The 15047-nt window shown below is 37.7% G+C and overlaps 1 protein-coding gene across 1 annotated transcript in view; it reads left to right on the top strand.

Moving 5' to 3' along the window:
• The window catches only part of PLCE1 (phospholipase C epsilon 1), a 102482-nt gene that overhangs the window by 66271 nt on the left and 21164 nt on the right, over window positions 1-15047 (top strand). Inside the window, exons 4-13 of the mRNA XM_026051015.1 lie at window positions 179-324; window positions 2049-2307; window positions 3005-3210; window positions 6410-7085; window positions 7555-7737; window positions 8648-8765; window positions 8988-9147; window positions 13015-13137; window positions 13223-13359; window positions 13791-14029. Coding sequence (XP_025906800.1) covers window positions 179-324; window positions 2049-2307; window positions 3005-3210; window positions 6410-7085; window positions 7555-7737; window positions 8648-8765; window positions 8988-9147; window positions 13015-13137; window positions 13223-13359; window positions 13791-14029 — 2247 coding nt within the window. The remainder of the gene's footprint in view (window positions 1-178; window positions 325-2048; window positions 2308-3004; window positions 3211-6409; window positions 7086-7554; window positions 7738-8647; window positions 8766-8987; window positions 9148-13014; window positions 13138-13222; window positions 13360-13790; window positions 14030-15047) is intronic.

Genomic DNA, 15047 nt, shown 5'->3' with positions numbered 1-15047 from the left:
TGTAGGAATGTGGGAATGTCTGTGCGCAAGGAGCCTTTCTAATGCAGATGTGATTCTGCCATGTGTGTGAGCAGAATTTTCACTGAGACTCTTTGGATGGAAGTTAAAAAAAGAACTGCATGAATGTAGCAAATGTTATTACGTTGCCTGATTGTCCTTGTCCGTTTTGTTTTACAAGGTGAGCTCATGGGTTACCTGGCTGATCCTGACCGCAGGTTCTATGGAGGAGAAAAGAGAAGTCTTCTCATATTTAGTACATGTGGCAAAGTGCTGCTGGAATATGGGCAACTACAATGCTGTCATGGAATTTTTGGCAGGGCTAAGGTACTGGCAACTCTGTTGTTAAATGATGTTTCAGTGGCAGATTACATTGCAGCTTCTGTTAAGCAGACCTCTCTGAAGAACAATGAGCTAAATCAGTCACCCTGTCACATCCTAATGATCCTCTTGGAAAAAATAAACACACTAAAATATGTTTTCTGAAATGGAGACGCCATCATTCATCTTGGTACATACTAAATACCTTACATTAGGAAACAGAAACTTTTTAAACAGAAAATTTAAAATGAGAAAAGATGGAAAGGAGTTGTGGTTTAAATATCTGTAATAAACCAAAACTATGGTAGCTTGGGGTTGGAGTCTGCAGAATGTGAGATCATAGTATTGTTCTTTGTAGTTAGACTTAAATTGTAAAAACAATCAGCTAAACATCTTTCCTTAACCCTCGCCAATATACATGCATTGGCTGATATTGATGTCTCATTCTGTAATGATGTTACATAGCCAGGCATGCAGGGTCTCCAGGACAAGAGTAAGGGGATAAAGTCATTTTGTTGCTCGCTTTTCTGCAGAATTATAGGTATGTACGGGGCTACGTGAGGAGACAAGTCACGCCTTGGCCTAGACATGTAGTTCAGTAGGCAGTGAATTACACTGCGCAGCCAAGAGTTAGGATCAAGTTTCCCATATCTTAGCTCTCACCCTACTTGTATTTTCTGTTTGTGTAACAAAGCTTTAATGTGTTGGTATCATTTCTCTTTGTGGTTTCATGAGGATTCTCATTGAGCTATTTGTTTACATTTTTGGTATATAAAACACGTTTCAGCTGGTCACAGACACAGAGAATCTTGTTCAGCAGAATGCATCCACCGTCTCCTAGCCATACAAGTTGTGAAGGGAAATGCAAAACAAATTAAGAGCTTAATTTTATCCCTAATTCATCTGCGCTGCACAAGGGAGAAAGGAAAGGAAGGCTTGTGGAAGATTTATATTGTTTCTAGGGCAAGGGCAGAATGTACAGTTTGGGCTGTTTTGTTGTTAGCTTTTGTACAAAGCTTTGGGTATGTCAGGGGCTGGGTAGGCTGGCCTGGCCTTTGTGCAGACAGCAGCTAGAAGGTGAGACCCTTCCTGGCAGGACCATCCGTCCTTCTGCTGGGAGCTGCCAGAAAAAAATGCTGCTTGGATTAAAAAAAAAAAAAAAAAAAAAAAAAATCTGCAATAAAAACTCTGCAGATCTGTGCTGGTGCCTTAGAGTCGGAATGTGATCTTGACTCATACATATTCTTACTAAAGTCAAATTAAATGGGGAAAAAAATATATTTTTTTTAGTTTTTTACTTTTGCTAACTTCATGGGCTCTTCATAAAACAGAAGAGGGGATTGTAATAAACTATACATTTTGTCCTTATGACATTTCTTTAATCTTTTCAATTTCGTTTTAGGCCTTTATAATTTTAGGGCAATGGCAAGCTAAAAACATTAAGAAAGCCTGCCTGTTTTTCTTACGTAGCTGGGATTATTAAAACCTCAAATACTCTTCCAGACATATATAGATTGGAATTCTTGTTTCTTCTTTTTAGTTTTAATGTTTAATAATTCAAAGAGGAAAATGATCTGCTATCCAGAGGTTTTGTAAAAATGAGTTTGATTCATTTTGTTCATTTCTGAGTAACAGTCATAATATCCATTACTAGATATGCTGCAGGTGTTGAACTTCAGTAAAAATCATGCCTTTTTTTTTAATAGATGTTTGATCTCTATTTGCAATAGGTCAAGGAAAGTTTTAAAAATGTGGCAATTCATGGACCAATCTGATATTGAATCTATGAGAAGTCTGAAAGATGCCATGGCACAACATGAGTCATCATCCGAATATAGGAAGGTGGTCAATCGGGCACTCAATATTCCAGGCTGCAAAGTAGTTCCTTTCTGTGGGGTGTTTTTAAAAGAGCTTTGTGAAGTTCTGGATGGAGCATCAAGTCTCATCAGACTCTGTCCGCGATATAACTCCCAGGAGGAAACACTAGAGGTAAATGGTACTGATCTTCTAAGAAGCTGTGTTTGTATCTATATCCAATGGTAGTGCTTTTTTTTTAAATATATTATTTACTATTTTAAATGGCAATGCATCTAATTAAATTCCTTTAAATCAAACTATTATTCACAGTTCAATTAGATGTACATCAGTCTAATTCTCATAATAACTGTAGTAATAAAAATGACATAAAATTAATTTTTTTTTATGCAGAGATCAATTTAGGAGTGATTTCTTACAGAGACAAATGAAGTTTTGTACCAAAGTACCACACTTTGAAAGCTGTAAAATTCTTTCTATTGAATGTTATGATCGTCCACTTACCTCATTGGTAATAGGAAGGGTTTAAGTCCCTTAAAAACAGAATACAGAAGGTCAGTCATCAGACTATTATATGAAAAGAACAATTTCATCAAGCTTTATTGCTTTGATTTGAAAAAGAATGTCCCTGCTATCTCAAAAGATTAAGACTGTGACTTGAAATAAATCTGCAGGAATTACTGTTATTTGTGTTGCTAGATTTGTGCAGTGGTCTGGTCTATATTGTATGAAAAGTAGATGAAAAATCCCATTACATGGTAATGTGAAAGATATATTAAATATTCTTAATTCTTGTAAAATACTTCCCTAATAATAAGATGATGACATAATATTCTAATTCTTACTCTACTAATCTCTCAATTATTTTTAGTTTGTTTCAGATTACTGTGGACAAGATAACTTTTTGCAAAGAGTGGGCCAAGATGGTTTAAATAATGCAGAAAAAGAATCAACAGCAAACAATATATTTCAAACCATTCGGAGTTGTAATCGCAGTTTGGAATCTGAGGAGGGTGATGATATCAGTGAAGGGAGTGATTCAAGAAAGAACTCTTTGAAGGACAGAAACCGGTACCAGTAGGTTTCACATTTCATTGTTCTGTCTTTACCTGTTTTTTACCTTTTTCATTGTTCATTTTCCTCTCCCAAAAATCATTTATAGAAACAAGGTGCGACTTTAACATCTTTCCTTGTATTTATCCTCTTCTAATAGAAAACTTTACCCCCGCCAGTGTTATGCTGATACTCAAATGCTTGAAATCCTCTACATAGTTTTATTTTCCCTCATGATGTAATTACTTCCTTTCAGGAGGGTAAATCCCCTTCCTCTTACATGTAGAGCTTTAAAAATCCACAGTTATGATTACCATTTTGATCTGTGGTGCCAGGAATAGCACCAGGGCATATCTGTTATCAGAGCTCAGAACATTATATTCTGCATGGTAGGGCAGGTTCTGTTCTGTATAAAATAAAGGTTGTTTATTATTGTTTATGCATAGAGGAACAAGTCTTTTAAGGGCAAGTTCGTTCAAGTCTTTCAATTGCGTCCAAAAAGCATTTGCAAGTCATTAGACATTTAGAATTTCCAGGCTGGCTTGTACTATTTTGCCTCAATATCCACTTATTAGCACCCCATGAAAAAAATAACTGCTCTGTAATCACAGAATCACACAGAATCACAGAAGGGCTGAGGTTGGAAGGGACCTCTAGAGATCACCTAGTCCCACCCCCCTGCTCAATCAGGGTCACCTACAGCATATGGCACAGGGTCACATCCAAGCAGGTTTTGAAGATTTCCAGAGAAGGAGACGCCCCAACCTCCCTGGGCAGCCAGCCTGTTCCAGGGCTCTGTCACCTCCACAGTGAAGTCCATCCTCACGTGGGGATGGAACTTCCTGTGTTTTAATTTTTACCCATTGCCCCTTGTCCTGTCACTGGCCACAACTGAGAATAGTTTGGCCCCATCTTCTTTACATTCTCCCCTCATGTATTTATACATATTGATCAGGTCCCCTCTCAATCTTCTCTATTCTAGTAATCAATGAGATCTTTTGAAGATCCTTTATACGGTAAACTATCTACCATCGAGAAATATGGTAAATTCAAACTTTAATGCTCTGCAGGATGTTACAGAGTGTTGCACGGCAGTGAAATGCAGCCCTTAAAGACATTCCCAGGTCTGCTTTAAACTAAGCAACCTGGGCACAGCAGAGCATTGCTCCTTCGGAACAGAGCGTCGCCTGAGCGGTGTAGCTCTTGTGGGGGAAGGTGTCAATGTTCGGAGGCTTGATCCATGTTGAGTTCCTGGTTCAGGGCTGTAACTAGCCAAGCATTTAGGTGTGCACATACACAGATTATGCAAAGATAAAGCATTTTCTAAAGGGGTTAAAATGCAATTTCATTTGAGATCTTACAGCAGTAACAAAATATATTTCAGACCAGGCACAACTATGTGGTTCAGAGGTGAGGTGATGTAAAATGACACATCAGGTAGTGCAAAAAAGAGGATCCTTATTTCACTAGTAGAGTTATTGCATTGATATTGTGCAGCAGAAGTTCTGTGTATTGAGAAGCATCCAGCAGATTTTAGCAGGGTATTTCAGTATTTTATACATAAAATCTAATAAGTGACTGCCTGAGAAGGAACTACCATCTTCCTGTTCTAAATGCATTTATTTCATTAACCTGCAATTGTAAATTTCATTTCAAATAAATAATTGTTATTTCCCGAAAGAATGTTTTCTAATACAATTATTCACATCTGGCTTTAGTTGCTTCTGGACAGTGGAGCTGTAGATTATGCCAAGAAAGACAGTCCCACTTCTCTGTCCATTTATGTTGTCTCTTGACTTATTTCAGTTTAAATGCTTTCTTCCAGAAATTATTTTTCTTAATTAATATACTTCAAAACCATCTTGTAATTCACATCTCAAATGGAAAATGAACTAGAGAAATCAATGTTTCACTTGGATAAGTAAAGTACAATTTGAATATACAAGAATAATATGGGGAAAATGAAGTCTACCTGTTTAGGTTTTTATGAAATCACCTCTTAGTAAATTATTTATATTTTATATTGAAGTGTAGTAAGTTCCACTATATTTAAAGAACTAAATGCAAGAACAAAAAATTAATAGAACATTGAAATGAAAGCTTAAAATGTAAATGAGCAAAACTGGAAATAAATAAGTTTATCATTTATTTAATTTTTATTAACAATAAATCTGGGCAGTACATACTGATTATAATAGTATAGTGACTTATCAGAAATACCTCTGAAATTATTAATTCACCTGAAATCTCACAATTGCAAATTCTCCCTTCATGTCTTTCCTGTGTTCGTTTCTATTCCTAGAGAGCTCAGTGAGGCACAGAAGCAGTTCTAGCTATGTACTACCTCATAATTGTGTTGTTGTGGTTATAAAGGCAGAAAAATATATGGCACAGCATGCTTCTTATATCTCAGAACCAAAAAACAATTTTTTTTTGATTTGAATATGCATTTTAGAACAAGAACCCAGCAAAATTGGTTTCTTAAAAGAAAAGCTTCAATAAAAAAAGCTAATATTGGGTATAGCTTTTACTTTTTCAGTTGTAGTAGCAGATAAGCTTTGTATCACTCTGTGATTCTGTGATTACCTAATCTAATCATAGGGGAGTCACCTGCCTATTAGCCGGGATTTTCTGCATATGCCAAATACTTATCAATTTTTAATTTCTGTTAGAATTTTGTCTTGTCAGTTCTCAAGCAAAGTATAACAGAAGAAAAAAAAAGGTTTGACATACTGTTTTAAATGAATTGTTAATCAAATTACTTAGTAAGTTGTTTTAAGCTGTTGTATTGTTCGCTTAGCCTGAACGTATCTTCCATTTTAAATTTCCTAACTGCAGTAAATACCTTCTAGAGTAAGGTGGGGGGAAAAATCCTTTTCCATGAAATTTCTTGTCTAAAACTGTGATCTGTTTTAATGGTTCCTTTGTTCTTTCTTTTCATTTCATAGAATCATAGAATGCTTAAGGTTGGAAGGGGCCTCAGAGGTCATCTAGTCCAACCCCCCTGCTCACGCAGGGTCACCTAGAGCACGTGGCACAGGGCTGCGTCCAAGCAGGTTTTAAAGATCTCCAAAGAAGGAGACTCCACAACCTCTCTGGGCAGCCAGTTCCAGGGCATCTCAGTAGAGCATATGTAAAGAAAGCTTCCGATTCAAAGAAAGGCAGTCCCACTCCTCTCTCCATTTATGTCTTGACTTATTTCAATTTAATTGCTGTCTTCTAGACTTATAATTGGAGACCTTTCCGATTCCGAAAGTGATATATTTGAGCAGTCGAAAGAGTGGGACACTGCTTCAGCGGAAGAGCAGCAGAAAGCTTTCTGTCATGGGATAGAGCTCATTCCTTGGTATGTGTTATCAATCAGAGCTGATGTCCACCAGTTCCTGCTACAAGGGGCAACTGTCATTCATTATGACCAGGAGACACATCTCTCAGCACGTTGTTTTCTTCAACTTCAGCCAGACAATAGTACTTTGACTTGGACAAAACCCACAACAGTTTGCCCTGCAAATACTAAAGCAAAACTGAGTGTGGCGAGTAGTCCTCCGGAGCTTGGTAAATATCAATTTCTTGGCAATACTGGACTAAATGGATTGGTGGAAGGTTTTTTGGATTTGTTTTCAGCAAAAGCTGTATATAAGGGACACCCTGGCATTGATATGCACACTGTGTGTGTTCAGAATAAACTGTGTAATATGTCTCTTGAAGAAAATGGTATCACACTACTTTATGGACTTCAGACTACTGATAATAAGTTGTTGCACTTTGTTGCTCCGAAATATACTGCCAGAATGCTCTATGATGGATTGCTGGAATTGTCTAAAGCTGTAAGAAAAATGAGACGTTTTCCTGATCAAAGATTACAGTGGCTACGGAAACAGTATGTCAGCCTTTACCAGGTAAAAAGATTGTGATTGTGATTATCAATATCCATATTATCAATAAGATAATATTAATAATACTATAGTATGGAAAATAAAAAGTTCAAAGATAACAACAATCTAATGTTATGCAGTTAGTTCCTCCTACTAGTAGGCTAAAACGAAAACTGCATGCCAGACAACTAACTTTGTAACATGTTCTCATTCTCTGTGTAGTATTTTCAACATGTGGAAGATAAATTTTGTTATATTACAAAATTCTTCATGTATTTGGAATTTTGGAATGACCATTTTATTAAGCAGCAAGCAATGACTGTAAATAGGATGAAATAGTACTGAGAGAGTCCAAACAAAATAGCAAACAAAATATTTTACTAATATTAAGAAAACATCATTGAAGTAGTAATGATGTTCTTTCATAGAAAAAAATGTAATTGTTCTTTGGCACTTATTCTCCTTCTTTTGTTAATGTTATGAATTTTTGTAGGAGGATGGAAGGTTTGAAGGCCCAACCTTGGCTCAGGCTGTTGAACTGTTTGGAGGCAGGCGATGGAGTGCAAGAAACACAAGCACAGGAACCCTTACCAAAAGCACTGAGAAACCTAGTGTACAGAGAAACAACACTCTGGGAATAAGTACAGCCAAGAAAAAGAAGAAAGTACTCATGAGGGTAGAATATTTTGTTATTCGTGTTTTGTTATTTATCTGGCCGATTTGTTTCTTGCTTGTAGTTATTGTGTAGCTAAGTATGTATCCTGAACCAGGGAGAAGGTATTTGATGATAAATTTAAAATTGTTTATTGGAATTTTAGGGTTTTGGCTTAGTATTTTCAATTAGCTTTTTCTCTTTCTTTTCTCGTGCTTGGAGCATGAGTGCATAGAATCATAGAATCATTATGGGCGGAAAAGACTTTCAAGGTTATTGAGAGGACAGAATCTGATTGGGACCATTAGGTGCTACGTTAGTAGAAAAGTTAAATGTGTTAATAATAAAAATAGTGTTATGCAGAGTGATGTGTGGAGGTAGTGGTCTCTTCTTTCTTCCTTTCCATTTTTGTGTTCCCCAAAACATCACCAGAATTCTTCTGCCTCATTTTAGCATGAAATTTTATACAACATAGCTGACAGGAGCATTGCAAGTGTGTCTTCTTTTTTCTGGACTCAGCCACTTTCAGCAGTATCCAGAAGAAAAGTAGCATGCAGAACACATCAGCATTACACTATCTAAATACTCTACTCTGCAGGTAGAAAAAGTCCTAAAATGACGAGATCCAGCCTCTTTGGGGCTCCTGTGCACCAGTGGAATAGTGCACAATCAGCTGGACCACTTTAGAGAGGTGTGATCATTGTCTTCTGTGTGATATTACACTGAGGTAACAGTGTTTGCACACTTCATTACATATCATTTGTGATGCTTAATTTGTCTTTCTTCTACTTAGATGTTTCATTTTCTTACCAGTTTTACAGGGATCTGTTTCATGTAGAACAGTTAATTCATCTCATGGTTTTGTTCCAGACAGCGCTTAAGGATGAAAAAAAAAGTTGTATTTTCAGAATGTTTATTATGCTTACTTTTCTAGGGTGAAAGTGGAGAGGCCACTGACGATGAAATGGCAACTCGGAAGGCAAAAAGCTGTAAGGAGTATCGTAATAGAAGTGGTTCAGATCCTCAAGATATTGATGAGCAAGAAGAATCAGGTGACTTTCATTCCTGTTTTAGTAGCACTTTTTTCCTAGAAAAACCAAGTGCCTATATAGGCATTGTTTAGAATATACCTGTCTGATTATCTTGGGACAAATCTAGAATGTCTTTAGAGTTTTACTGAACATTAATGAATTATAGTGCAAGTCTCTTGGAAGAAAACATATTTATTGAGCCAGATACTATAATAGTGCTGCTAACGTGTGTTTTCTCCATAGATCAGAGTATTATTATTAATGCGTCTCCATCCAACACCTTGCCATCGAGAAGAGCTCACTCTCTGACAGCATCTGGATCTCCTAATATAGCAACTACAACATGTACACCAGCGAGACCAGTCTCCTCTCCTGTAATATGTTCAAGCAAGAGTCAGTCTAGGTATGGACAAAATCAGTGCCTTGATTTAAAAGGAAAAATGTTACTGTAACTTAATTATGATCAAACTTCTACAAAATTTGACAAAAATAGCACATTTTACTGGCCCATTAATAGACATCTAAAACATATTATAGAACAACATAGGACATTCAAGCTCAAATGCCATGAATCTGATGATACAAATTCTTACAAAGTGGCTGAACAGCATTCTTCAGTTACTAAGTCTGTTACAGAAGCAGATTGGAATGCTGTCAAAGAAAAAGGTGTAAATACAAAGTTTAATTCTTCATCCAAAGTGTAATTATAAATATCTTGCATATTTTGAAAAGTAAAACAGAAAAGTTGCAGATATGTCAAATAAAGTACTGAGGTGGCTCAGCACAAGTAGTTTCTGCTTGGGGGAATATTACCTTCTGCTAGTGTTTCTCGTGATGACTGCAGAATATCTGACTGAAGGGGCAGTTCTGAAACTTTCATCCCATAGTCTTTCCTCTTTGCCTTTAAAATTCATCATTATTCAGTCATTCACACAGTGCAAGGGGTCATGCTATGGTTGTGCAGTGACATAATGCACTAATGCCATTAATTCTATCAAGAAGAATAACAACAGTAATATAAAAATGATAATACGTCAGGGATGTGGATAGTACTTTATGACATACAAGAAGACAGTCTCAGCAGAGGTCTTCCAGTGCTTTTTAACATAGTAAGTGCTGTGATGTGGTTATAAATATGGATCTTGCAGTTGCAAGGAGAGCCAAGTGGTAAAAAGTGGAAGACAGTACTGCTGCTGGGAGAACATTATTTTTAGAGACATGTCTCATATAATTGTTTATATTGCCTACTTCACAGGTATAAAATGGTTAGATTTGACAGTGGGAATGAGTGATAGAGCCTCCTATGGATATCTACCACAGAAGGCTGGCTCCTTCTCAATACATGTTTCTGAAAGTTTTACAGTGTTCTTTACATTCAGATCTTTATTCAGAACCAGCAGGGTAGGATTTATCTCTGTAAGGCATCTGTGCTCTTTATTTATTTATTTATTTTAAAGGCCTGGAGTAATTTTCTGTTCAATGAAGAAATACTGCATTGCTTCCTCTGGAAATCACTTGTTTTGCAAATCTGCTTTTAGCTTTGTATGCCAAAATAGTTGTTGTTCTATAAATAAGATTAAGAGCCTGAACTGAGAACTCACATTCCCGGGAGAAATGCAGCTAATGTTCCTTAAATCCTCCCAATCCTGCGTTTCTGTACCAATCTCTGCATAGCTTAGCCTTGTGGGCCTCCCCAAGTTATGATGGGCTTTTCCTAAGATGGATGGCAAAACTGTCTGGAAACTGTGTAGTGTTGCTCAGTAGAGCCCCTTTATACTGGAAATTGTGGGAGGTCTCCCTGGCTGCAGCTTTGTGGGTGCTCTCATTTATTCTGAGGAAATCATGAGTTACATGCTTATCTATTACTCTGCCCAATTTTTGTGAGCCAATAAGGGCTTTGGAGCAGTGGTGAGAGCGTTGCTCTTGGTTTACATTCCTTGACGGGTCTGAATTGTGCTTGTAAGTCTTCTCAAACCCTAAAAGAAATAATTATATGCAGTACATCATTTGTAATCAGGGTGTCTAAGCTATCAGGAGCTCTCTGGTGGCTGTCTACTTCAGTGCAAGTCCTGTGATTGTGCACATTACCTGTATATTAATTCACTCCTTAGAGCTCTTTGGGAGTAAACCAGAATGGAATTTGGGTACAGTTCTGGGCATATAGCTCCAGGAACTGCTGCCCTCCCGCAGTATGGACACAGAGCGGACAAGGTTTCAGTCTTTGTGTGATATGTGTAATATGTCCTAGCTGCTTGGGAATTGAGCTGGTGCGCCTGTAGCGTGGACAGGCGTGGAAATAGAGGCAGCAGCGCATGTGAAATTAGAGATGGGGGCTCACTTGCAAAGACAGCTTCCTCTTGTATTATCTGTATTATCTTATATTATTATCTTATTGTATTATCTGATGAATACAGGGCTGAAGCATCTTTTTTTTGTTTTTTTTTTAATTTTAAATAACGCATATCAATACTGGTAGAAGAACTATAGAACATGTTACTTGTTAGAGACCAAATCCCAGGCAATGCTGAGCGTGCTCATCTGCTGCTGCTGGCGTAGTCTGGACTCACAGCTCTTTCTGGAGCCAAGAGACTTGCCTCATGACAGTTTATTTTTCTTGCCTCACAAAAATGTTAGGGGTGGTTTTAGCTAAAAAGTACGTGCAGCATGTCAGTACTTACCATAGTGATGCCAAACAAATGGAAAATTATCAGCCAAACTAGATGATATTTTTAAATACATTTTAAATTACATTTGGTTTTCAGTTGCATGTAACCATGCCAGGCCAGGAGTGATCAAGGAATCTGATTTAGTATGTTTATGTTAAAAAAGGAAAGTCTGCTTATAGCACAAAATTCAAAGGACTGAATGTCTTTAAGACAGTGGACAGGAAGCTGGTCCTGCTTTCCTGTCACAGCTGTTGAATCTGCTTGTACTGAAGCTGATGGCAGAATTCATAGATTAATGCATTTGCAGGGTGTATGGGATGTCAGGTTAGGTGACACATAGTAAAAAATGCTGTAACTTCTGCAATTAGTTGGTCTTGATACTTGCACTGGCTCTTTAGGTCCCTGTCTTTCCAGGATGTTGGTGCTGGTGGATGCTGTTCCTGGAGCACCTGAAGGTGATCATTGTTCTTTGGCCCCAGGAAGGGATTCTGGAGTTGGCTCATCTGGCTGTCATCATTGAAAAGCATAAAGCATTTGTTCTTCCAAGAAGTAGTTCAAGCCAGGGCCCAGCTATGCCTGCTAGCCGAAGTCCTGTAGTAGTCTAAAGATTTTGGAAATTGACTGAAATGGATAGGAATGTTCACAAACTCAGGGATCACATCTCAGATGAGGGATTAGTAACTGCACTGACAGCTCTACACTGTATTTAAAGACAAAGATTTCATATTCAGAGCACAAACCAGGCATGGTTTTGGACATCTGAATAATGGAATTTCTGAACAAAAAGGGCTTGTTTGGATCTAAGGGTCAATGTCTGAAAGAACAATAGAGTGCATTGCACTCCAGCCAGCCTCACACAGGGTACCAGGTGAAATAAAATCATTTGCACCAAACAACTAGTTATTTCTGTGATCATTTTCTTCATCTGCTCTCAAGAGATTCCAGACTGTGTTCCCTTCCTTCAGCTCAAGAAGCTGGAAGAAGGAAATCTCTAGAACATTGTTTCTTCAAGAAGGAGATAGCCTCCAGAGATTACTACAAAGCCTAAAAGAAGCACCAGCTTGTCTTGTCTTTGAGTTATCTGACTGTTATATTCCTGACTGTTTTGGGGAAGTATCTGGGAAAACCATGTGGCTGGGAAATAATGAGCGTTGAGTGCAAGGTAATCTGTATCCGATTAGCTTGTTATTTCCTTTCTTAAGCACTGAACTTTAAGTAGAGTTATGTATCTGCTTTAATTTCCCTCTTAGCAAGTCTTCAGTGATGTTCATAAACAAGACACATATTTTAAATCTTGCGCTACAGAAATGCTGACGTTTTTTGCTAAAAGAGAAAATGAGGTTTTAGTTTGTGCCATTTAAATCAGGCTCTTCTGCACAAGGAAGAGTTCTGAACAGTGTTTGCTCTGGCAAGGTTTACTGTTGTCTTGAGAGAAATGAAGAAGTACTATGGAAAAGAGAAAGTACAAACTGTCCTTATACGCACCAATTGGATAATACATACATTGACATACATACATTAAGCTGTTACTGTAGTGATGCATCGTATTTCAATATGTGTAAATCAAATATAACCAAACTTACAGCAGTTTCTTTCTGATTTAGCACATGGAGCAGCAGTAGCTGGCATGGCCGAGTTAAAGGGGGAATGAAGGGATTTCAGAACTTGATGGTTTCTGATAGTAACATGACATTTGTGGAGTTTGTAGAGCTCTTCAAATCTTTCAGGTAAAATCTGTGTTTATTTTGTATTGACCTCATTCACCAAAACTTATAAAAGAGCAGAAATTGAACTTGTCGACTGTTTTCACAGTGTTCGGAGCCGCAAGGATCTTAAAGACCTTTTTGATGTCTATGCGGTGCCATGCAATCGATCCGGTCTAGAGCCTACTCCACTTTATACTAATTTGAAGATAGATGAAAACAGCAGCGGATTCCAGCCTGATTTAGGTGTGTTAAAGAAGAAAATGCAACTATTACACTACTGAACAGTTTCAGTTGTTGACCTTAAATAAATATCTCAGTCAGTCTTACAAAGGACAATAAATTTTAAGTATATGGTTGCTGCCATATATCCATGGTAACTCAGAAAGTAGAAGATGTATATGTGTTTTGTATTAAATATATTTGTAATTGGAATAGGAGAGACGTAGTTTTTTTGCTGAGAGGCTGAGCAAAAGGCAGTATTTGGTTGGGTGGAAACTCAAGCATTTATCTGCTAGGACAGATAAAATAGTGAGCAAAAGTAGAGAAGAGAAAGGAAGAGACTGTGACCTGCAGTTGATTTGTTTTCTGCCTTGTAAAACTGCTTTATACAGAAAAATTATACATTAGTACTAAAATGCTCGAATATTTTTTACCTTTTTCTTTTTTTTTTTCAGATTTGCTGACTAGGAATGTTTCAGACCTTGGTTTGTTCATTAAGAGTAGGCAACAACTATCAGATAACCAGAGGCAAATATCTGATGCTATTGCTGCTGCCAGTATTGTAACTAACGGTACTGGAGTTGAAAGCACAACCCTGGGAGTATTTGGAGTGGGCATCCAGCAGCTAAATGACTTCTTAGTGAACTGCCAAGGAGAACACTGCACTTACGATGAAATCCTCAGTATTATCCAGGTCTGTAATGAAAACATTTTGAAATTCCTTATATTAGTACTCTTGTTCTTTCTGTTTTCCCTGCCAGTATTGTCTACCTGGAATTGGGGATGCTATAGGTGGTGTGTGGATATTTTCTTTCAGGCAAATGTTGCCTCTGCAGTTTGCTTGAAACTCATCCTGTAAGTGTGCCCAGCAGTTTTGTTTCAAGAGACCAAGTGTGTTACTTTGTAGTCTTTGTTTCTACTTCATAAATCTAAAATGTAATATTACGGGCTATAAACTTGTACAGATGTCCATAAGTATGCCCATAAAAAGAAAAAAAAAACAAGCTGAAGTGAATAAACAGTTTTATTGGCTATTAGTGCTTTGTATGGGAAGGGATATCAAGACTTTATTCAAACATTATTCAGGCCATTGCCTTGTTTTCTCCTCGTATGTGGACACCTTTGATAAGATTTACCCCTTGGAATGTCATCCTAAAAGAGCAGTATTTCCACATGTGTGTGTTTTGTTTCAAAAGTTTTATTCCAACCTTTAGTTTAAACATTCATTCTCAAAGAGAAATTTTCCAGGAACATATTATTGGGTGCAGTTCTGGGCTCCCCAGTGTAAAAGGGATGTGGAGCTTCTAGAGGGGGTCCAGCGGGGAGCAACAAAGATGATTAAGGTACTGGAACATCTATCTTATGAGGAAAGACTAAGCAAGCTGGGCGTATTTAGCCTGGAGAAGAGAAGATTGAGAGGGGATCTGATTAACATGTATAAATATCTGAAGGGTGAATGTAGGGAGGAAGGGACCAAACTCTTCTGAATGGTGGCCAGTGACAGGGCAAGGGGCAATGGGTGTAAGTTGAAATACAGGAAGTTCCATCTCCAGGTGAGGAGGAGCTTGAATAAAGCCCTAGAACTGGCTGCCCAGGGAGGTTGTGGAGTCTCCTTCATTGGAGATTTCCCAAACCTGCCTGGATGCCACCCTGTGCTCTGGTTGTCCCTGCTGTAGCAGGGGTTTGGACTATATGATCTTTAGAGGTCCCTT

The sequence above is a fragment of the Nothoprocta perdicaria genome, unplaced genomic scaffold, assembly GCF_003342845.1.
Source record: "Nothoprocta perdicaria isolate Ctin4 unplaced genomic scaffold, notPer1 scaffold_111, whole genome shotgun sequence".
NCBI classification, from domain to species: domain Eukaryota; kingdom Metazoa; phylum Chordata; class Aves; order Tinamiformes; family Tinamidae; genus Nothoprocta; species Nothoprocta perdicaria.
The sequence above is the reverse complement of the archived record's forward strand: the minus strand, read 5'-3'. Positions and strand labels throughout refer to the sequence as shown.